Source organism: Asterias amurensis, chromosome 7 (assembly GCF_032118995.1).
Source record: "Asterias amurensis chromosome 7, ASM3211899v1".
Classification (NCBI taxonomy): Eukaryota; Metazoa; Echinodermata; class Asteroidea; order Forcipulatida; family Asteriidae; genus Asterias; species Asterias amurensis.
The window spans coordinates 20,760,058-20,784,354 of NC_092654.1; the positions used below are offsets into that span (position 1 = coordinate 20,760,058).

Below are 24,297 nucleotides of genomic sequence, written 5' to 3' on the forward strand. Positions count from 1 at the left end.
GTTCGCAACCTTTTAAACTACGTGTGCAGACGTCTACATAATTATTTGAAACGCATAAAGTGTTACTCAATTTACGCGTTGACATTCTCATGTAGATTCCTGTGCAAACAATCCTTGTGGACCTCACGGTACTTGCGTAGTTAAAGTGTTTAAACCTTCACAATTCAACTGTGCATGCAACGTTGGTTACAAAGGAATATTTATGCCAAGGTAAGCTCTTACAAAAGGTATTTTCATCTGGTTTGCTTAATATAAAGGTGTTTATGATTTTTATAAGATGACTAATGAATTCATTTTGTTTCTTTATACAACATCCAACAGCGCAAGCGATAATTACCAGGACTGATACAAATATTAATATTAAACATTATAAAAAACATTTGAATTCATTTGAAGATTGGCATATACAACATTTAAACACAAGAAGCAGACTTGTGTTGCAATGACTTCAAAGGATTCGGGTACTTTTAAAAATTTCCACATATTTACATAAACCTTACAGGGTTTGAAGGTAACGATAGTGGAAAGCTTCCCTTCAAATATTACTAACTAAGGTTGTGTAGTTTTTGAGAAATGAGTAAACAAGTCACAAAATAATTTGGTCTCCTGAGACCAAACATTATTTTAGCATGTAAAATCCCCTTAACCACTTATGATATTATACCAAAACCGTAGCATAACTGGTTAATACGTTTTTACATGCTAAAACTGAGACGAAAATTATTACTTTTACTCATTTCCCAAAAACTACAGCACCTCAGTAAGTAATATTTGAGAGGGAAGCTTTCTACTATCATAATCTTCAAACTGTGTAAGTTTAATGTAAATCTGTGGACATTGTGGAAAAAGTACATATATACCATTTATTGCATAAACATTACTATTTTCTGAAAAAAAACTTCCTCATGTCAGATTAAAGCACACATAATTTATTTCCCCCTTTGTTTTTTTTTCCGCAGAGGCACCACAGGTTGATGAGGGTAAGTTACGATTAATTATTATCGAAAAAAAAAAACATGTATTATTTATTTTAACAAAGACGTACTTCAAAAAGATGTATATTTATATGCACGCCTGAACAACCATGAACGAGCATTACTTCTAACAGACCTTAGTATTGTGATATCAAATTATGGGTAAGATGTACAGTGGTTGGAAACATTTCGCTGTAAAAATGTAGCTAACGATTGGATTCATAATATCAATAAATTACTAACAACTGTATGCATCTTTATTAAATTATTTTCAGAGGAAGAATTTACAGAGGAAGAATTTGGAGAGGAAGGTATGTTTACTCTCTTAATCTTCAAGATATTGTTTCGTTGACCGTAAATCTCAAAAAGAAGGGGACTAACAACTGTATGCATCTTTATTAAATTATTTTCAGAGGAAGAATTTACAGAGGAAGAATTTGGAGAGGAAGGTATGTTTACTCTCTTAATCTTCAAGATATTGTTTCGTTGACCGTAAATCTCAAAAAGAAGGGGACTGTTTCCTTTAATACAACGCGAAATACCAATAGATCGGTCAGTCAGAAGGTAGCCTTCATTCAACAGACAGCACTTACGGACAGATAGAACAAAAGATCGACAAAAACTTGACCTGTATAAACTTAGGATTTAAGAGGGACCGTGGTTTTCGGTGTCCCTAAAAGGATTACATTCCTTTTGATTGTGCCTTTATTCGCCAACTACTTTCTTTAAAGGCACTGGACACTATTGGTAATAATCAAAGACTAGCCTTCACAGTTGGTGTATCTCAAAATATGCATAAAATATTCAAACCTGTGAAAATTTGAGCTCAATCGGTCGTCGAACTTAGGCGATAATAATGAAAGAAAAAACACCCTTGTTGTGTGCTTTCAGATGCTTGACACGAGACCTAAAAATCTAAATCTTAGGTCACGAAATCAATTCTTGGAAAATTACTTCATTCTCGAAAACTACATCACTTCGGAGGGAGCCGTTTCTCACAATGTATTTTACTATCAACCTCTCCCCATTACTCGTTATAATTATTTTGAGTAATTACCGATAGTGTCCCCTGCCTTTAAAACATAAGGAGTGCTCAGCTCGTCTCTTTAATATGGTGAAGTAGTTTTTGCTTCGAAAGCTCGTGATTATTTGTTACAGTAATTAGTTAGTCTTAAAGTGCACTACCGTTCTAAAGTTTTATCTAAAAGACTAACAGGGCTACCTGATTATCTGTTCTCTCAAATGCCTCGAATTTAAATTACAACACTTATTTCAATGCATCAAAAAGCAGAGTTAAATTATGTTTTTGTTTTTTTAAATACACAAAATAGTCTCACTACAATGGTGATCCAGTAAATAATAAAAATGACGAACAATATTTATAAACAAGTCGCCATTTCCCAGTAACAAACATTGATACAGGAAGCCAACCGAGAAACATGGAAGGAATCCAGAATGATGCCAGAAGTTCTCTCTACCGACTGATGTACGGTTTCCTTGTTCTATGGTGATATCCTAGCAACGATCATGTCATAGAAAATAATAGACTCGAGGGCAATTCTGTGAGCTTCACAAATGTTTGACCACTACTGTTACAGTCTTGTGGGGCATGGGGAACAGTTTGTCTCGTTAACGGATGTTGGGGCAATTAAATATCTATGATGAATTCACTTGCCATGATTGGCAGACGAAGTTGCACCTAAAGTAACTTGCCCAGTAGATATGTCAGAACAAATAGACGGTGGAATAAATTGAAAGCGACTGATATTATTAGTATTATTATTCATTCGACCAATACAAACAAACCAAAGTTTGAATATCACAAGACAAAACATTTTAACGGAAAAACAGTTATAAAAAAAACAAGAAATAAGGAAAAAAATACCTAACTAAATAAACATGGGATATCTCTGCCATCGATGACGTCGATAGAGACGTCGGTGATGTCAAATGCAAACCGAGATCGGGCTCGCGGGTTAAAATTGGCACAAAAGAAGGCCAATGCTATGCCGTTGATGGCGCTGGAAATAGATGGGAGTGTACATTCGAGGTCAAAGTTGAAGGTTATAGTCCCTGTGCTGTGGTGGTTGGAGAATTTGCGACTATTCCAAAAACACGGAAAAGCATATACATTTAGAATATGCACAACTGACAGAAGGCGCTGTTAAAAGCATTTATAAACCACTTATGCAGGACCTAAACGTGCTTCTCAAAAACACACACAAAGAGACAGATAGAGATAGAAAACTATTATTAATTATTATCTTAATTGGTTGATCTTTCCTATCATTCAGATACCACACCGCCCACTATCGATTGCAATGTTGAGCTCGATGACAACTATGTGGTATCAGCAGATTCACAGATGATGCAAGTTCCATTTAGTTATCCAGAAGCCACAGATAACTCGGGCATTAACCCAAGCGTCGTTTGTGTGCCAACTTATAATAGCGAATTCGCTGTTGGTTCCTCTACGGTGAAGTGTACCGCTACCGACGAATCTGGAAATGGAGCGACATGCGACTTGGTAGTCGTGGTGAAAAGTAAGTGTAGAGTTGAAATAAGTTTGACTAAGGCTGCGGAAGGATTGAGGAACTGGGTTGTTTTTTCTAACGACTCGGAATACATCAAGGTGCAAGCTGGGCCCATTTGCATAGAGTTGCTAAGCACAAAAGTTTGCTTAGCATGAAATTTCTTCCTTGATAAAATTAGGATTAACAACCAAATTTCAATTTATTGCTTATTGCTTGTTGATGGTATTCGGCTGTTGTTTGGAAATTTGGTTGGTAATCCTGTTTTTATCAAGGAACAAATATCATGCTGGGCAAATGTTAATGCTTAGCAGCTCTATGAAATTGGGCCCAGGTGAAGTGGAGAATGATGCATTGGGGTAAAGAGTTTTGTACACTCTTTTGAACCCACCCCCCCCCCCCCCCTCCCAATTGATTAAGCAAAAGAGGCAATTAACTAAAATCAACATAGCGGAATCTTCAGGCACTGTATAAAAAAAAAGAATAAATAAAAAAACAGTTGACGACGTACAGATCCAGCTTCATGCTATTCCCTTTTGTGTCATTGTTGTCGAGTTTAAAACCATTTCTCATAAAACCAAACAGAAGACACAATCTTAAGCTTGAATTGATCCCCACGGACAGTGAATTTTCCTTTATACAATTGCCCATTACACTCTTTTAGAAGTTTGGATAGTTCAGTGAGCTTATTAATACTAACCGCTTCAATAACTTCATACTTGACGGGAAACGGGTCTGCAAGACAAGCCGGGAGGGATGAAAACACAAGGTGGCGGTGAATACCAGGTTGGCTTATCGGGGCCGTTATTTTACAGTGGAAGAAAATAAAATCTCATGCCTTTTTAGTCATGCTTGAAAGCATTATTTGTTGTGTAATTTTGCAATCTCTGAGCTACCTTTGAACTATGATTGTAGTACATTTTCATAAAATGTGGTTAGAAATGCATCAAGTTGAACTGAATATACACGTTGACATTTTCATGTAGATTCTTGTGAACACGATCTTTGTGGACTACACGGAACTTGCGTAGTTGATGTGATTGAACCTTCAAAATTCAACTGTGTATGCACCGATGATTACGAAGGGGAACTTTGCACAAGTAAGTTCTTACAAAGAGGGTATTTTGTTGTATCTAGATTACTTAAAGAGGTACTTTTATATTATTTTTCCTATATATAAACAGCTTCAAAATTTAACAAATAGCATGCATGAAATAAAACAAACAACCAGACAGCGATGTAGATTAGCATCAACACTATTATGTCATGTCAAATTTCCTGACACCAGACAAGTTAAAGCAACACACAATTTGTTTCTTTCTTCTGCAGCCGCACCAGTCGAGGTAGATGATGGTAAGTTATAAATAAATTATATCAAATTGAATCAAAAATCAAACTTAATATTTTCTAAACTAGCATATTTTTTTTAACAAAGGCGTACTTCCACGAAACAAATTGCACATTTATTGGGCACGCCTAATTAACCGAAACCAAACCCTATTTCTGACTGACCGTGATGATTTGACACTCACATATTGAGAGTTATTTTTTTAATTGGTAATAAGCAATTCACGTCATAAGGTAGATAGCGACTGGATCCGTAATATCAGGTTCTTGCCTAAACTGACAAATCAAATTGCGTGTAAACGAAGAATTGCACCAGAACGAAAAAATCATGCAGATTACTTATACCTCTGTTGGCGAACAGAGTTTATTTTGGCAGGTGCAACTTCCGAACTACAGACACAAATCGAAGGCGTACTTTCTTGGTAATAACTCAAAATGATTGTTAGGATAACAGCTTACTTGGTACCGAGCAATGGAAAGCGGTTGATGGTATAAAACATTGTGAGAAAATGCTCCCTTTAAAGATACGTATTATTTGAGAAAGAAGTTATTTCTAACTAAAATTTATGTTTTGAATTCACCTCAGCAGAGGTCTCGAATTCAAGCATCTGAAAGCACATAACTTGTGTTTTTTTCTTCCTTTATTATTTCGCAACCTCGACTACCAATTGAGTTCAAATTTTTATGTAGAGATATACCAAACGAAAAGACTGGTCTTTGACAATTACCAAAGTGTTCACTGCCTTAAACGAGTTCAAACTGCGACAAATAGGAATATTATAAACAGAATCACACAATGAAAATATTTGTTGGACATAAAACAACTTTATAATTTAAAAACAATTGTAAGTTGATTTTATCAAGTTTTCTTTTTCACTATTTGTTTTGTAAAACTTTCTGTTACAGAGCCGGCAATAGAGTTAAGTGGTAAGTAAATTTAGTTGTTAATAGGTTTCCTTTTAGTCAGGCAGCTTAGCGAATGGATGTGGACGTTCCGGACAAAAGCACCAAATTTTGTCCACGTGGTCCTTATTACCTAAGCTTTGCATTTTTGATAGGAACCACCTCACCAAGACGTATTATGGCGGCCATCTTGGATTTCCAAGATGGCCGCCATTTAAAAACCTGTTTTTGCCAGTATCTCACCTCCTGAGTCACCTAGGATCACAATTATGGTGTCTAGATATACATTTCCATGGTCAAGGAATACATCTTCACCACTTAGAAAAGCAACAGTGCTTTATTTCCTTTGTTTGGCGGCCATCTTGGATTTTTAAGATGGTAACCATTTGAAGAACCCATATTTGCCGGTATCTCGCCTCCAAAGTCACATAGAATCACAAATAGTGTGTCCAAATATATATTTCCATGGTCAATGGATCCAACTGTACCACTCAGAAGAGCAGCAGTGCCTTCTTTCTTTTATATAGAGCCATCTTGGGTTTTCAAGATGGCCGCCATATGAAGAAAACACATATTTTATCAATGTCTCACCTTCTAAATCACCTATAACCACAATTATGGTGACCAAATATACATTATCATGGTCAAGGAATCTAATTGTACCACTCAGAAGAGCAGCAGTACCTTCTTTGTTATATATAGTGGCTATCTTGGGTTTTCAACATCTACATGTAACCTATAAGTCACGTCAAATACATACATTTGCATGGCTAATGCATACAAATAGAACAGCAGCAATGTTTTCTTTTTTATGGTGGCCATCTGGGAGTTTTAAGGTTTAATGAAGGCCTTGAAAGCACCAGGTAAAAAAGTCCACACAGGAACCAATAATTGGCTGTCATCATCGAGACTCACTCACTCACTCACTCACTCAGTCGACCCAAGTTGTCGCGTTGCAGCATGTTTGAGTCAGGCTCTATGTCTGACACGCCACACAACTCTATCCTGCATACAGCTGATTAGCTCCTCCTTGTTGATTACTCCTGCGTCTTCAAGCAGGGTCTTTAGCATAGTCTTGGTGGGTCTTCTGGGGCCGCACCTGCCGTGAGTGGGCTCCCACACGATGACTTTATTGGCTGGTAGCTCTGGGTGCCGTAGACAGTGACCAGCTCAAGGTTGGTGATGTGATCCCTCCAGGAGACATTCTGTGCCATCTGTAGCATCCTGGTGTAGCATCCTGGTGTAGCAACCACTGATAGATTTGGTCATCGCCTTGTTGAGAGTCCAAGACTCACACACATACAGCAGGATGGTTTCTATTACCGCATGAAAGAATCTCAGCTTTAAACCATTTGGGAGCTGAGATGTCCAGATCTTCTTCATGTCATGGAGGACTTTCCATGCAAGCGCCTTGTGGACTTTGATGTTTTTCTCTGTGCTCTGCATCGTGGAGCCGAGGTACTTGAAGTCGTCCACCTCCTTTAGTGATGAACCTCCTAAGGTCTTTTAGCGGAGCATGATCCCCAATGTTGTATACCATATACTCCGTCTTCTTGGCATTGAGATGAAGACCAACCTTCTCACACTCCGACTCAACTCTGCTGAGTAGCTCTTGCGCCTCTATGATGTTGTCAGACAGTAGGGCTATATCATCTGCGAAGTCTAGGTCGGAGAGGGTCACTGGGCCGATTCTTCTAAACTTTCTTGGGGTGATGGTGAAGCCTAGATCCTCGTGTTCTTTGAGGGCTCGTCTCAGGGCGTAGTCAAGTGCAATGAAATGGAGCCAGCGTGTCGCCTTGCAGAACTCCAGCCAATATTTCGAACGAGAGTCCATCCTCAGTCACTGGAATGTGTGGGTTTTTTCACTCTGCTGTCACTCCAATCTTTTAGGCAACTCGTGTTGCATGCTGCAACAACTTATAATCTGGGGATCTCCATTGCCTCTCTTCTGGCTCAACCCCTCTTTTGTTTCATTTACATGTTTAAGGTCACTAGACGTATCATACTGTACAATAAGTAGTTTAAGAGTAAGGAGAGTCTTGGCATGGAAGGCACTTCATGGCATGAGGCGAGTGAGGTCTCCACGGTGACATCAACAGTTGCCACAGTTGAGTATGTACTTCTGTAAGGAGCCGAGACATGGACTCTCGACAGCCAATCAAGAATGCGCACTAGATGCTCACCTGGTGTAACCAGACCTGTCTCAGATCTAACAACATCTCACCTTGTGTTGCCAGACCTAGCTCAGATCTAACATCATACCCTGGCCCAGATCTACTATTATCTGGCCAAGACAATGCCATCAAATCACCTGCCACGTCTGGACCAGATCTGGGCCAGACATACATATGGTTGCTGGGAAGAGAGAATACTGGTCTTTGACAATTACCAATGTGTCCAGTGTCTTTAACAGCCCCAGCTGGCACAAGGGTAGAGTTGTCTGACAACTGGTGATTTTTCGTTTAAAACACAGCCAGTTTCATTTCATTTTGCTGTTCTCTCAAGTAATTTGAAACATGCAGATTCCAGTGTGCTATGAAATTTAACCTTTTGCAGTTGTACTAGGTGGGGTATGACCCAAGTTGTCAAATAGCAAATTCGTGCACCAGATCAACGAACGAAGGAGGTGAGATATTGAATGGGTTTATACTTGGCAGCAAGATTGAAAGTGATCGAAGGCCTGCTTTTCCAAGTGGTACAGTTGCACTCCTTGACCATAACAATATATATTAAGAAGCCATTATTGTGACTCTGAATGACTTAAAGGTGATATATTGGCAAATACGTTTTTGTCTTCTTATGACGGCCATCTTGAAAACCCAAGATGGCCACTACATAAAAGAAAGAAAGCACTGCTCTTCTAAATGGTACAGTTGGATTCCTTGACCATGAAAATGTATATTATTTGGTCACCATAATTGTAATTGTGATTATAAGTGATTTAGGTGTGATATTGATAAAAAATATAGGTTTTCTTCACATGACGTTAATCTTGAAAACCAAAGATGGCCGCCATCCAAAACAAAGAAGGCACTGCTGCTCTTCTGAGTGGTACAGTTAGATTCCTTGACCATGAAAATGTATATTTGGTCACCATAATTGTGATTATAAGGATTTAGAAGGTGAGATATTGATAAAATATATGTTTTCTTCATATGGCGGCCATCTTGAAAACCCAAGATGGCCGCTATATAAAAGAAAGAAGGCACTGCTGCTCTTCTGAGTGGTACAGTTGGATCCATTGACCATGAAAATATATATTTGGACACACTATTTGTGATTCTATGTGACTTTGGGGGCGAGATACCGGCAAATATGGGTTTTTCATATGGTTACCATCTTAAAAATCCAAGATGGCCGCCATACAAAGGAAATAATGCACTGTTGCTTTTCTAAGTGGTGAAGATGTATTCCTTGACCATGGAAATGTATATCTAGACACCATAATTGTGATCCTAGGTGACTCAGGAGGTGAGATACTGGCAAAAACAGGTTTTTAAATGGCGGCCATCTTGGAAATCCGAGATGGCCGCCATAATACGTCTTGGTGAGGTGGTTCCTATCAAAAATGCAAAGCTTAGGTAGTAAGGAACACTTGGACAAAATGTGGTGCTTTTGTCCGGAACGTCCACATCCATCTCAAATATGGTCATAAGCTGCCTGACTATTTATTCTTATTCGAATTTAACAAAATTTCATAATTTAAATTTGATATATTACTACATTTTTAACAAAGACGTGTATGTACACAAAACTATGTACATTTATATAGGCACAATTGAATAACCATTGCGCGAACCTTATATCCTACAGACGGTATGTATTTGATATTAAAATATTGGGAATTCATTTCACACAAGACATTTCGCTGTAAAAGGTAGATGATGGTTGGATTAAAAACAGCGGTCAGGTACTTAAACTGTATGTAATTTTTAATAATTTGTTCCATTTTAAAGGAAGTTATGTGACTCTTATCAACTTTCATTTTACGATGACGCATCGTTGACCAAAAATATCAAACATCTATAATGAAGAAAAATACCGCTATTTCAAAACATGCCGTCTTCAACAGACAAGTCTGTGATCAAGACTTTGCGAGAAAAAATAATAATAATAATAATAACTGCACAATACAAATTGCTTGTATTTCTGCACAGAATCACAAACAGGTTTATGCAGCTTATGAACAACTACATACAAAATTAGTGTTGCAAGTTGATATGACAAAAACAAATATCTTGTTAAACTATTTGTATTGTATAACTTTCCGTTATAGAGCCGGTGGTAGAGGAGTCTGGTAAGTTAAATCCATTCAGTTGTTAAACAACCGCCGCTCAGAACAGATTCTTTAATACTTTTACTTTATCCCAAACCGATTTGAACTAATAAACACCCTTTTCTGTGTGGAAAAACTAAGTTTTTAGCTAATTTTACTGTATCTTAAAAACGAACGTTTAGTATTATCAAAATGATCTAAATGGTGCCGTCTAAATGTTTATCTGTTATGTCCTTATATTCATTGTTATATCCATAATCTACGTTGAAACAATAAACTTATTACCTCTTAGACAATCTTTTACTATTTGTATCTTTACACAGATGTCAAATCATCCACCAACGCTCCTGGACGGAGTTCATCAACCCCTAAACCAGGTAAGCACAAATTCGATTGCATTTACATTGATAAATTCGTATCGCAAGTAGGTTGGTTAGTTTATAGTACTACCTCTGCCATAATAGTCATACGCTACTTAACTACACAATACTTCAACATCTTACCATTTATATCACTAACATACCGTACGGACTCATTCAAACAGATGAACCTGGTTGTGGTTCCCACTGGGACCCTCCCGATTGAAATATCCCGCCGGGAATCCTTGAGTGTTTGTTGTGGCCTATATATGGGGTATGACCTAATAGCGATCACGTTAGCGAAATCATTGTTTAAGAATTGTATAGGTAAAAAGTGGTTCATGGATATTGTGCATGTAATAACATTCTTTTCATGATTTATGAATGATTCGTCTTTATCTAACAACGTTTAAGATAACCCTGCAAATCAGGTCCGTTGGTGGATACAGGCTTCTAAACAGTTTGGAAATAATGGGGGGTTTTCAAAGTAAATCTGTCTTTGACAAGGCAGTTTATAAGTCGTCAATACCCTGCAATACCCATCAAGTCAGGTCACATGCTTCTGAACAGTTTGGACAATTGTTTTGTTTTTCATGTAAGTTTGCTTCTGAAAAGGCAGTTTATAAGCCGTCTGTGCGGAACTTAAATGAAGCCCGAGCCCTAAATGTAGCCTGACCTAAATGTAGCCCCAAACATGTACCTAAATGTAGCCCGGACCTAAATGGGGCTCGGGCTACATTTAGGTGCCGCACAGCGGTCAATAAAAAAAAAATAAACTTGGCTTGAGTTATTCCAAGAAACTGCTAAAACCACTTTCCATCATTTGTTTTGATTGACAGACACAGTTGCACCTAAAGTAACTTGCCCAGTAGATATGTCAGAGCAAATAGACGATGGAAGTAGTAGAAAGCGACTGGCGTGGGATGTCTCTGCAATCGATGACGTCGATGGAGACGTCGATGTCAAATGCAACCCGAGATCGGGATCGAGGTTCAAAATTGGCACAAAAGAAGTCCAATGCTATGCCGTTGATGGCGCTGGAAATAGAGGGGAGTGTACATTCGAGGTCAAAGTTGAAGGTAATAATCCTTATTCGTTTAACGTGGGTGGAGCAATATGATCCTTCACATATAAATTCAATTCAAAAACCTTTTTTTTAAGTAGACACGTATCACGACCAGCATATAATATGCCTCCTGGAATCCACAGATTTGACTTCCTCGTGCAACTCATAAACCATTTTCTTTACTTTACTTTGTTTATAGCTTCGAAAAGTATTACCTCCAATGCTTTCAAATCTCAGCAAGTCTTTCCTTTTGAGCAAAATTTGTTTAAAGACCATACAATACGAAAATGTGATGCTCATTTTGTTGATCTTTCCTGACATTCAGATACAACACCGCCTACCATCGATTGCAATGTTGAGCTCGAAGACAACTATGTTGTATCAGCAGATTCACAGACGATGCAAGTTCCGTTTACTCTTCCAGAAGCCAAAGATAATTCGCGCGGAAAGCCAAACGTTGTCTGTTTTCCCTCGCCTAACAGTGAATTCTCCGTTGGAACTTCTACGGTGAAGTGTACAGCTACTGACAAATCTGGAAACGAAGCCACATGCGACTTAATAGTCGAGGTGAAAAGTAAGTGCGGTTTGAATACGTTTTAGTTAAAAGCTTTGGATTCATTGTGTGACTGCGTTGCTGCTTTATTAAGGCTCGGAATACATCGTGGTGCAGGGTGCTGACTTCATTAAGGCTTGTGGCACATTTGGGTAGACAGTTTCGAACAGGTTGTGAATGCGAACCCGGACATATATAATGTGTTGTCAATCTATACATCACCACAAACAGTTGTACAAAGAAACGGAGCTTTTATGCAAAGGTATGAGCCCATCCCTTTTCAAAAACCTGACTGCCGATCTTCCCCATGACCCCCTCCCAACTGACTAAGGAACGAAGCTCCTACGTGAAGCTTCGTGGGTGTGTTTAATCTCGTATACTTATCTAAGAAAATCTTGGCCGGTCTTTAAGGTTGCAATCTCTTTGATTTTTGAGGTACTGCTACAGACCGAAATTCTTACAAATGCATTAAGTTTAACTGAGCTTACACTTTGACATCATCATGTAGATTCCTGTGAAAACAATCCATGTGGACTACACGGAACTTGCGTAGTTGATGTGCTTGAACCTTCAGAATTCAACTGTGTATGCATCGATGATTACGAAGGGGATCTATGCACAAGTAAGTTCATAAAAATAGAAAGTAAAATGTGCATCTGATAGACTTACTAAACGGCTTTTGATTTTTATTCTTCAAATGAGTGTAAAAGTGTTCTAGATATAACTAGCAATAACATTATTCTGCTGTGTAGAATTTCCACATATCAGACATACTTTAAGCCCAATAATATTCTGTATTTTTTTTACTCTGCAGAGGCACCAGTGGGTGAGGGTAAGTTATACAAAATATTTGTATTTGAATTGAACAAAATTTTATAATTTAAGTTTAATATATTTATTACAATTTTTACAAAGACGTGCATCTACACAAAACTGTGTACATTCATAGGCACAATTGAATAACCATGAGTGAACCTAATTTCCTACAGACGGTCTGATTTAATATTAAAATATTGGGAGTTTATTTCACATAAAACATTTCGCTGTAAAAGGTAGATGACGGTGGGATTAAAAATAGAGGTCAGGTACTTAAACTGTATGTAGTTTGTAATGATTTGTTCAATGTTAGTGACTCTTATCAACTTTCATTGTCACACGTAACGTTGACCAAAAATATCAATTATCTATAATAACGAAAATACTGCTACTTCAAAACATGCTGTCTTCAACAGACAACTCTGTGATTTAGATAAACAATTTTTTCCCATCCTTTGTTTGTCTTGATAAGTACTAGATAATTTTCAATTATGAATCATGACACAAAGATACTTTTGCAAACGTAAGACGTTGCGAGAAAAAAAACAGTTGCACAATACAGATTGCTTGTATTTCTGCTGGTTAGCAGAATTTATATTGGCATGTGCATTTCCGAACTATACAGAAGAGTTTATTGGATTTAAACTACATAAAATAATTGTTGCAAGTTGACAGGAGAAGAAAAAATACATTGTTAAACTATTTGTATTGTATAACTTTCCGTTACAGAACCGGTGGTAGAGGAGTCTGGTAAGTTCCATTGTTAATATTATGTTCCATTTACATTTGTTGGATGAATTCAATTAATAAAAACAACCGCCGCTCGATGTTGATGTTTTGATATGTATTCTTTATAACAAACTTATTTGAACTAATAAACACCCTTCTCAAGTGTGGAAACATAAAGTACAGCTAATATCTTAAATACGAACATTTAGAATTGTCATCAAATCTAAGTGTTGCCGCTGAAATTATTATTTCTTTATAATTATTTTGTTATACCCATAATCTACGTTGAAACAATCAACTGAGTACCTCGTGGACAATCGTTTACTATTTTCTTCTCGACAGATGTCAAGTCATCAACAAATGCTCCTAGACGGAGCTCGACTACCCCAAAGCCCCCTAAGCCAGGTAAGCAGACATTTGATTGTCTTTACATTGATAGAACGTATCGCAAATTGGTCAGTAAATTCATATTGTATTGAATAGGATTCAAACTGCCTATAGCTACACGGCAATCTCGGTGGTCTAGTTGGTAAGACACTGCTCTAGAATTATAAGGGTCGTGGGTTAGAATCCCCCCCGAGTAATATGCCTGGGATATTTGTTCATAGGACTCGGGAAATTATTGAGTTTACAGTGCTAACACACAATAGTATATGGGTAAAAACCACAATTAGTAAGTTCATATCATTACCTCTGCCATGGTCATACGCTACCTAACTGCAGAAAAGTTCAACAGCATAAATTACTAACATCTCCGGCGAATCATTCAATATATGCATTTGCGTTTGGGTTCCAAATGGGATCCCGAATGTGAAATATCCCGCCGGGAATCCTTTTTTTTTATTTTTTATTTTTTTTTTTTTTTTTTTGGGGGGGGGGGTTTCTATTAGCGATTATGTCAGCGACAATATTGTTTGTTAAGAATTGTTCGTGGATTTTCTTTGTTTGTAAAAACAATTGTTTTCAAGTTGAATACAATCTTGCAGAATCAGGTCACTTGATCGATACAGGCTTCATAAAAGTTTTGAAAAAAAAAATCGTTTTGTGTGTGTGTTTTTTTTTATGTAAATTTTCTTCCAGTTTAAAGCCATTATACACTTTCGGTAAACAGTATTGTCCAAGTCTCACACTTCGTGTATAACAAGTTATATATAAAATAACAAACCTGTGAAAATTTAGGCTCAATCGGTCATCGGAGTCGGGAGAAAATAACGGGAAAGCCCACTCTTCTCGCTATCGAGAATTGATATCGTTTTAATGTTTTCTCAAAAGGTAAAGCAATTCATGGAACAATATTTCAAGAGAAGTATTTCACCATTACCTTCTGTAAGCCCTGTGAACTTTTTTGGGGGGTGGTTCTGTCCCGAAAGTGTATAATGGCTGTAATACCTGTTAATATCAAACACACTTGGTTTGAGTTAATCTTAGAAACTGCTACAAACCACTTTCCATAATTTGTTTCGATTGACAGACACAGTTGCACCTAAAGTAACTTGCCCAGTAGATATGTCAGAGCAAATAGACGATGAAAGTAGTAGAAAGCGACTGGCGTGGGATGTCTCTGCCATCGATGACGTCGATGGAGACGTCGATGTCAAATGCAACCCGAGATCGGGTTCGAGGTTTAGAATTGGCACAAAAGATGTCCAATGCTATGCCGTTGATGGCGCTGGAAATAGAGGGGAGTGTGCGTTCGAGGTCAAAGTTGAAGGTAATACTCCTTATTCGTTTAACGTAAACATCGGTGGAGCTATATGATCGTTCACATTTAAAAGTAGACACGTATCATGACCAGCAAAACTGAACTAAATGCAGTGCACTTCAATTTTGACTTTCTTGTGACATTGAAGCCCTAAACCGTTTCTTCACTTTTGTTGTATTAAGTATCAACAAATATTCACTGCGATGCTTGCAAACATCACCTCGTCAGGTTTTAATTTTTATATTTTATTTTTTAATCACTTTTTTGTTGAAAGCCGTACAAAAATATGAAAAATTGCATTTATCAAAGAAGAGCATACAATGATATCAAGATAATAAAATAATCGGATTGGTCCAGAAACAACACTTTTTTACATAAGAAACGGGACGAGAGATGTAATAAAAAAAGATCCTCGACACAGGCCAGAAAACTTCGCAGAGAACTTCGTTAGGTTTGAGCACTTAGCACCATTCCTAATGCACTGGGGTAACATCTGCAATGAATAAGGCACAACTACAATGATTTATCTGTGTACATAAAGCGGCGCTTTTCGGAAGAGTAAGGACCCAGCATTAGACCCTTGGGAGTGCAGGCTACTGGACATAGCCATAAATAGTATTGATATAACAACTTATGCAGAGCCTAAAAGATCATGTATCAGCACTTCATAGTAGAGTCCGAACACTAACAGTTTTGTTCTCATTTGATTTGTTCTGACCCTCAGATACAACACCGCCGACCATCGATTGCAGTGTTGACATGGAAGACAACTATGTGACATCAGTAGATTCACAGACGATGCAAGTACCTTTTAGTCTTCCACGGGCCAAAGACAATTCGCGCGGAAACCCAAGCGTTGCGTGTTTTCCATCTTCTAACAGCGAATTCCCCCTTGGTACTTCCACGGTGAAGTGTACAGCTACTGACGAATCTGGAAACGAAGCGACATGCGACTTGGTAGTCGAGGTGAAAAGTAAGTGTCGTTTGAATACTTTCTACTTTAAAGCTCTTGATGGGTTGCAGAACTAGTTTGACAATGAAAGGCAAAACAAAAGCAAAATACTTTGTTTGCGCTTTTTGCTCGAAAATTGGGAGAGACGGTCGATCGTTTTTGATGTTGTTAAACAGAAAACAAAGTTTACATATACACAACATTGATTGCAGTGCCCTTTTTCCAACAGCCGTCGGTGTTAAGTAAAACAGTGAGATGTTTACTTAAACGCCCGATTGTATGTTCATCAGGCCTTATTGTTTGCACTTTTTACCTGTTCGGATAAGCAACGAAAACTTCACTCAAAAGGTCCGCAAAGGTTCACAATTACAGAACGCACACAGTCACATCGTTTCTTTTTCAGTCTACTAGTATACACATATTGACTGGCAACGAGGTAACTAATACGTCTGTTCCCACGAGGGACTTTAAGTGACCAGACGAGCGACCTATTTCCCGATCACTCACAGGCTCGAGGGGGAATAGACGTACACTAGTTACCGAATTATGCCTGTCAATATGTGTTTTATAACAAAGATCGGTTTTAAATGTCAAATAAGAACAGAAAAAAGGAGTTTTGTAGTTGTTGTTCACGGTTCAAGTCAAGAGAGGGTGCTATTACCGCGGGCACTATTTGCAAAGACTAGTGCCCGCTCTGGTACTATTCCCGCAAAACACGCGCGCGCGATCACTTGCCTATATTATTTCATCCCACGTGACCGTATTTCAGCCAACCAGAATACAGAACAAGCAAGAGGTGTGTTATAATATTTGTTAGTTCGTTACTTTCGTTCTATAATGAAGGCATGAACCATTGGAACATGAGGGACTTTTCAGAACAATACGCTAGAAAGATATTATATATGCCCGCCGTTAGCAAAACATCACAATGCCCTACGCAATAGATGCAATTATAACACACCTCTTGCCTGTTCTTTATTCTGGTTGGCTGAAACACGGTCACGTGGGATAAAGCCAAAGCTAGTAAAGACAAGGCATGCATGACCACTTATTAATTTACGCTTTGACATTCTCATGTAGATTCCTGTGAAAACAATCCTTGTGGACTACACGGAACTTGCGTAGTTGATGTGTTTGAACCTTCAGAATTCAACTGTGTATGCGTCGATGATTACGAAGGGGAATTATGCACAAGTAAGTTTCTACAAAGAGTCTGCGTTTCATCCTGTTTGCTTATAAAAGTGCATTCGGCTTTTTTAAAAGAAAGTATAAGTTTCCTGAGCAGTTGAAATATGAATGAAATTAATACACAAGAATCGAACATGCAATTCAGACCATCATAAACATTAAAGCCATTGGACCCTTTCGGTACAGAAAAAAAAAAAAAAAAAAAAAAGCTCACAGATTTACAAATAACTTACAGGGTTTACAGAAGGTAATGGTGAAAGACTTCTCTTGAAATATTAGTCCATGAAATGCTTTTTTGAGAAAACGGTAAAACAATATAAATTCTCGTTAGCGCGAACTACGGATTTATTTTAAACACATGTCATGACACGGCGAAACGCGCGGAAACAAGAGTGAGTTTTCCCGTTATTTTCTCCCGACTCCGATGACCGATTGAGCCTAAATTTTCACAGGTTTGTTGTTTTATATATAAGTTGTGATACACGAAGTGTGGGACTTGGACAATACTGTTTACCGAAAGTGTATAATGGCTTTAATACAGACCTATCTAAAGTTTCCTTATACTTGACAAACTAAAGCAAAACAATGTTTATACTTTGCAGAGGCACCAAAGGTTGATGAGGGTAAGTTGAACATCAATGATTATCAATTTAAAAATGTTTTTATAAATTGTGTACAAAGACGTATGTGCGGCACCATAATGTAGCCCGTACATTTAGGCCCGGGCTACATTTAGGTACATGTTTGGGGCTACATTTAGGTCAGGCTACATTAAGGGCTCGGGCTACATTATGGTGCCGCACAGACGTACTTTTAAAAAAGTATGTAAATTTCTAGGCACACCTGAATTAACCATCAACGAACACCACAGCTGTCAGATAGAGACCATTTGATTAACATATGAATATATTTTGGGGTTCTTTTACAGTGGTTAGAAATGTTTCGCTTTAGAAAGTTTATCACGATTGGATTTAAAATATCAGCAATTTCTTAATTAATTTGTTTTACTTATATAATTGTTCTATTTTGCAGAGGAATATTTTTTTGAGGAAGGTATGTTTTTGAGCAAATATTGCTCTGAATAACTGCAAGATCTTATGTCTTTTTAAGATATCGATTCCGAATAAAAACAATTCTCCCCTAACCTTACAAATTGCCCAAAGTGTTTTTGGATTTGACCGTAATTTCGGGGTATTGAGGGACTTTTGTATTGTGCATGGGTGGACATGTTGATAATGTTTGCAAAAAAAATACTATTATTACTCTTCGTCTACGCTTTTGTTATAACTTTGACTTGATGGCAGAAATTCTGCTCTGGTATGGACTCCCAGATTAAGATCTGGCTTCGTGAACAAAACACTGATGCTCGCTCCGTTTATTGCTTGCTTCGTTCTTACAATATTACACAAGAACTAATGAAACTGCATTGGCTTCCAGTTAAGTTTCGGGAAGTTTTTAAAATTATTTTGCTTACTTTTCAAATAATTTCAAATTGTATTATTTGACCTTGCTCAACATAACCCCCCCCCCCCCCCCGCCCATTTGGACTTAACTTTTAACAGTTTTTCTTGCTCGCAAAATTTTTAAAGAGGTTCCTCCTTTTTGTTATGGTCAAAGATCATTTTCTTACGCTCCATATTTATTTTGAATAGTTTTCCTTTGCATATTCGCCAGAATAGCTCTTGACACTGTTTAAAGTCCCTGTAAAAACTAATTTGTTCGAAGCTGCTTACTAGCAATCTGCCTACTTGTAATTGTGACGTTCACAAATTCGGTATTGATTTTTCTCTTTAAATGCGCTTAGAGGCTTTCATAATAGGCGCTTTACATATTTACCTAAAAGCAAGTTTTCACCCTGGAAGCAAATACAATTGGCCCAATGGCACCAATGGCAATAAAACAATTTATTCACTTAAACAGTGCGGAAAAAACCTTCATTCAAAACATACTGACTTCAATCAAATCCAATACGAAATGGCTGACCAAATAATTCATCAGTAAACAGATGTTTATGCAAATTTGTTTGTATTTATAATGCAGAATAACTTTGTACCATCATTTAAACTGGCAAATGTATTATCAAGACAAAAATATAATATTTAACCATTTGTATTTTGTAAATCTTTCGTTCTAGAACCGGTGGTCGAGGAATCAGGTAAGTGATTAACAATGTGTTTTCCTTAATGTTGGCTCAATGAATTCAAACAACAACTGCTGGATACAACATTCTTAACCAAGTTTTCTTATATACTAACTCCTCTTAGCTAAATATATTTCTCCGGTATGAATAAGTAAACTTGTATTCTGTTCTACCGTATCTTTAAAACGAACTTGAATTTGTCTTTTGATAGTATTTTATATTTATTATTTGATATGTAAAGTGTAAGTTGAAATATACAAGTTTTTACCTCGTGGACAATCTGTTACTTTTTTGTTCTCTTACATAGATGTCAAATCATCCACCGAAGCTCCTGGACGGAGCTCGACTACCCCTAAGCCCCCTAAGCCAGGTAAGCATGCACAAATTCAATTGTCTTTCCAGTGATAAAACTGATCGCAAATAGGTTATTAAGTTTATAGTATGGTCATTCGGTATTTCATAATAATGATAATAATAACAATAATAATAAAAATAATAATAGTTATAATAATAATAAGACTTGTAATGCACACGTATCCCCCCTTATGGGTGTTCAAGGTGCAGAATAAAATAATTTAAAAAAAAGGACAAAATTAGTCTTTGAAAATCTGAAACATAAGAAAAGTTTTGAGAAGAGATTTGAATGTTGTGGTACAAAGACCTATGATTAAGTGGTAGAGAGTTCCAGATGCCTGGCGCAGCTGAAGAAAAAGACATGTCTCCCCATGAGTGTCGAGACTTGGGTTCAATGAGAAGAAGCATGGAACTTGATCGAAGATTTCTTGATGGAAATATAGTGGGGAGCTCAGAAATATAGTGGGGAGCCTTGCCATTAAGTGCTTTGTGGACAATGAGCACTAGCTTGAAGATAATTCGTTGATAAAGATTTGTCACATGAACGTCAACAAAATTGTGTTGTTTATAACGTGACCACTTTGGGCATATTGCATGTAGCATGATGACGTCATCAAGCTTAAAGCGACGTGTTAACATTCAACAATGCGTGATCAAGTTGATACATTAGTTGAAGCCGGGATGTGTATTCACATTCACAAGGTTCTGGTTTAGAGGGCTTGTCACGTGACGTGACGTCGCGTGGTGCATTCTAAAGGGTCTACAGGGGAAACGATTGAGCTATATCTCATGTAGATTGTTGTCCCTTTGTTTACTTCACTTACATGTTCTGCTTCATAGTTATAATTACATTGTTTAACCATGGTTAAACCTTTGTGTAGTTATCTACAGTTGTGGTATGTATTTATTTATTCGTCTATTTAGTGCTGTATTCCTGTTTTGTTCTGTAATCTTGTAACGGGCACATCCGCCACAAGCCTCGGCTTTTAGGATGATGCCTCCATGTGATGTGAATGTGGAAATAAATGTCTTATTGATTGATTGATTGATATATCTTATGTGTGCATGGCTGAATGTAAATCTTAAAAAAGGTCCTGTTTGACTAATGTCATAAAGTATCACAATGAGTCACCCCGATAAATCTGGAGTTTCTAAACGAGCCCGCACCTTTTCTTTTTACATTTGATGATGGTATAATTATGTGCACCTCTAGCTTTTATTGTTGTTGTTTTGATGTTGTTTATCCGCATAGCAGGCATTTGTATAGCGCTCTTTTATGGGGTACCAAAACACTTTACAAGAAACAGAACAACAAGCAAATAAATAATGGCACTAATAAAGGGAAAACCGTGCAAACGTAGCATAAAAACAAAGGCTGCGTTATTTTGCCATTTTGCTAGTCATTATACTAAAACTTGAACTGATCAAATACCAACGACGTCATGCATTACGTGGCGTCATCTTGCATGTGAACATTTTAAGGACTCAAGCCGGTAAATGTAACATACACAAATTCGAGGTCCTGTCGTAGTGAAGCCATCAAGGGTGTGACATGACTTTGCCTTAAAGGTGCACTTTTGTAAAAATCTATACATACAGAAAACCCGGCTAGATCGACCTGAAACCTTGCCTGTACTATGCATATGAAAGGTCGCAACACAAAATATCAAGTTCCTTCGTCGCCTTAAAGGAGCAGTTGAATATTATCTTCATTGACAGGGACAAAATCATGATGATGGTGAAACTTTGCATGTTTTCAAGACGGAATGAGCAACTTTCAAAATTGAAGTTGTCGTGTAAAAATGACAGTCGAAGTTTGAGAAGAGTGCATGCTCCTTTCTTACGGGTGCCAAACACTCAAACCCGTCTTTAACTTGATTTAATTCGATTGCATTTGATTTCATTTGAATTCTAATTTAGATGTTGATGAAGGGGAGACTTTTACAACTTCAGGAGATTCTTCACAGGAGATCAAGAGGACTTTGGATACGAAAGTAATCAGTGCCTTTGAAATATCTCCATTCGACGATAAGGTATCAAAAGAGTTCCAAATCGGTTGTGAAATCGGCGAGTTCAAACTTGGTAAGATTATTATATTGCAACGTTGTTTAGGTGACAAAAAACCGTAACTATGTCCAAATTCACTTCATCTGATTTCAATGTAAACCAAGTAACTTTGATAAGATCGAGGGCCAAAACGGAAGCTACGGAAGAAAGAAAGTATAGTATCAAAAGAGTTTGTTTCATTTATTAGTGTTGTTTTCTTGTATCTATTAGATGTCAATAGTGAAACCTTTTCACTCAAAAACGGCAAAGGCGAAGTGGTGGACTCTGAGACCACGCCTGATACTTCAGGTCGTCTCAAGTTCTCAATTGAAATTACCGAGTCAGCTTTCATAATTAGCTACATCTTGGACCAAGACTTCACTACCCTTATCGAATACTCGCCTCCTGGAAGGGAGGATGGCAAGGAATTGAACTGCAAGGCTTTCACCGTTAAGAACGTGGATAAGCGTCGTCAGCGAGGTTGTCAGATTAAATACACCAAGATCAGTAAGTGTCATTTTTTATTCTCAAACAAAACCCTAAACAAATATTAAAGTGTGTTTACTTATTGAATAAACCAGAGCATATCAGTGTAAATGATGGTTGTTCTTGACTAAATTGTTTAATCAAATCTTCTGCAATTTCTTTTAGCTCAACACAAATGGAGGAGCTACCATAGTAAGTATATTCTACAGTTCGTGTGATGTTAGCCTTTTTGTTGTAGTTTAAGCTTCACGCTTAGTGTAAACACTTTATTTTACATCATTGTTGTAGCTCAGTAACAATCCAATTTGTTCAGAGAAAAAAATAACCACACGGAACGAATTCAAAACAGTAAATTGACATGCCTGCAGCCGATTTCACGAAATTTTACGCAACTGCGTAAGTCCACTTGCGCAACGTTTATGGCGCGTGCGTTGCGTAAGTGGACATACGCAGTTGCGTAAAGTTTCGTGAAATCGGCCCCTGGACATGTAAGCGAATTTAAAATGTGTGACCAGTGGACACTACTCCAGCATCTTCACACCTTTCTTAGCTGGACTACAATTACTTTGTATTGTAAATAATTTAGTTTTAGTGAATTTATTTTTTTGTTTTGTATTATAATTATTTGTTTTTTAGTTTTGTAGTTAATTTTACGTGGGATAACTTATACTTCATGTACTTGTTGTGGCTGTGGTTGGTGTTGAGGTTATATCAAAACTATTGTTTTTGATGTGTTGTTGTCGTTCATGGCGAGGCTGTGGATGTTTCAACCACTTTCAAACACTTTCAATTTACTTTAGGGAAACCGAGACGAACAAGGACTCGAAACATCAAGAAGGGAGGTAACAACCGTGTTTTACTTGTTTTTTCTGGTTGTGGTTGCGGTTGCGGTTGCGGTCGTGGTTGTGGTTGTGGTTGTGGTTGTAGTTGTGGTTGTGGTTGTGGCTGTGGCTGTGGATGTGGTTATGGTATTTGAGTTCAACCGTTCTTCTTACAGATTTTGTATTTTTACTTTACAGAAACGTACGTTCGTAAAACCAGCGATGAAAAGACCAGGCAGAGACGACGTAATGCATTTGTAACAAATTTAGTATTTTTGTAGTGTATTCATTATTTTTGTAGTAGGCAAAATTAATTCACATTTATTGTAATAGGGGGTTTTTTTCAAAGAAAGTGACACTTGTCAGCAAGGGGGCGAGAAATACTATGTTGTGGTTGTGGCGAGTTTGCTTCGTGGTCGGATGTTGGTATACAATTAACTGCCTATTGGGTCTACCAGCCTTGTCAACTGAATTACGGCTTGTTTATATTTGGGGAATCCGACGTCCAAATTGCCAAATGCACTTCACGTTTGCTTGGGCAGTCTTCGTTTAACTTGTTTTCCTGTGCTTAGCAACAATGAATTATCCTAACTTAGTTTTCTCTATCGTTGTCTTTTAGCGAGAAAGGACCCAACAAAGACGCGGACAATCGAGAAGGGAGGTAAACTTCAGGCTTGTGTTCTTGTCGTTTAATTATCTTTCAACAGTTATACTCCATGATTTTAACAAAGCTGCAGTGGTATTCATGCAGTGTGGAAAGTAGCTAGAAATGAATGTGTAACTGTAACATTGGATTTTCGAAAAGTTATCAAGAAGTATTGGATGATAATCAATATCCCTTTGGTGAACAATACTATCAAATATAAGTTCAAACATTACATTTTAAAATGTTACTTAATTAGTGAAAAGAGTTTGTTTAAATACGATAAACATTTATTTGCAGTGAGTGAACGCAAGAAAAGTAGCAGTGGATCGAATTCAGGTAGGTTCCTAACGATTGCGGTTCAGTGTCAAAAGACTTGTATGATTTTAATAACATTCCAATGATAAAGGC

General features: G+C 37.4%; 1 protein-coding gene across 1 annotated transcript in view; it reads left to right on the forward strand.

Annotated features, from left to right (window-relative positions):
• LOC139939728 (uncharacterized) overlaps positions 1-24,297 on the forward strand; it is an 80,703-nt gene that overhangs the window by 18,970 nt on the left and 37,436 nt on the right. Inside the window, 29 exon segments of the mRNA XM_071935819.1 lie at positions 96-227; positions 960-980; positions 1,250-1,285; positions 3,269-3,517; positions 4,492-4,605; positions 4,835-4,858; positions 5,759-5,779; positions 10,032-10,052; positions 10,355-10,408; positions 11,230-11,469; positions 11,782-12,030; positions 12,518-12,631; positions 12,824-12,841; positions 13,555-13,575; positions 13,897-13,959; positions 15,026-15,265; positions 15,981-16,229; positions 17,289-17,402; positions 17,999-18,019; positions 18,429-18,449; positions 19,531-19,551; positions 19,844-19,906; positions 21,811-21,972; positions 22,168-22,443; positions 22,588-22,614; positions 23,223-23,264; positions 23,442-23,489; positions 23,863-23,904; positions 24,187-24,225. Of these exon segments, the coding sequence (XP_071791920.1) occupies positions 96-227; positions 960-980; positions 1,250-1,285; positions 3,269-3,517; positions 4,492-4,605; positions 4,835-4,858; positions 5,759-5,779; positions 10,032-10,052; positions 10,355-10,408; positions 11,230-11,469; positions 11,782-12,030; positions 12,518-12,631; positions 12,824-12,841; positions 13,555-13,575; positions 13,897-13,959; positions 15,026-15,265; positions 15,981-16,229; positions 17,289-17,402; positions 17,999-18,019; positions 18,429-18,449; positions 19,531-19,551; positions 19,844-19,906; positions 21,811-21,972; positions 22,168-22,443; positions 22,588-22,614; positions 23,223-23,264; positions 23,442-23,489; positions 23,863-23,904; positions 24,187-24,225 (2,742 nt within the window).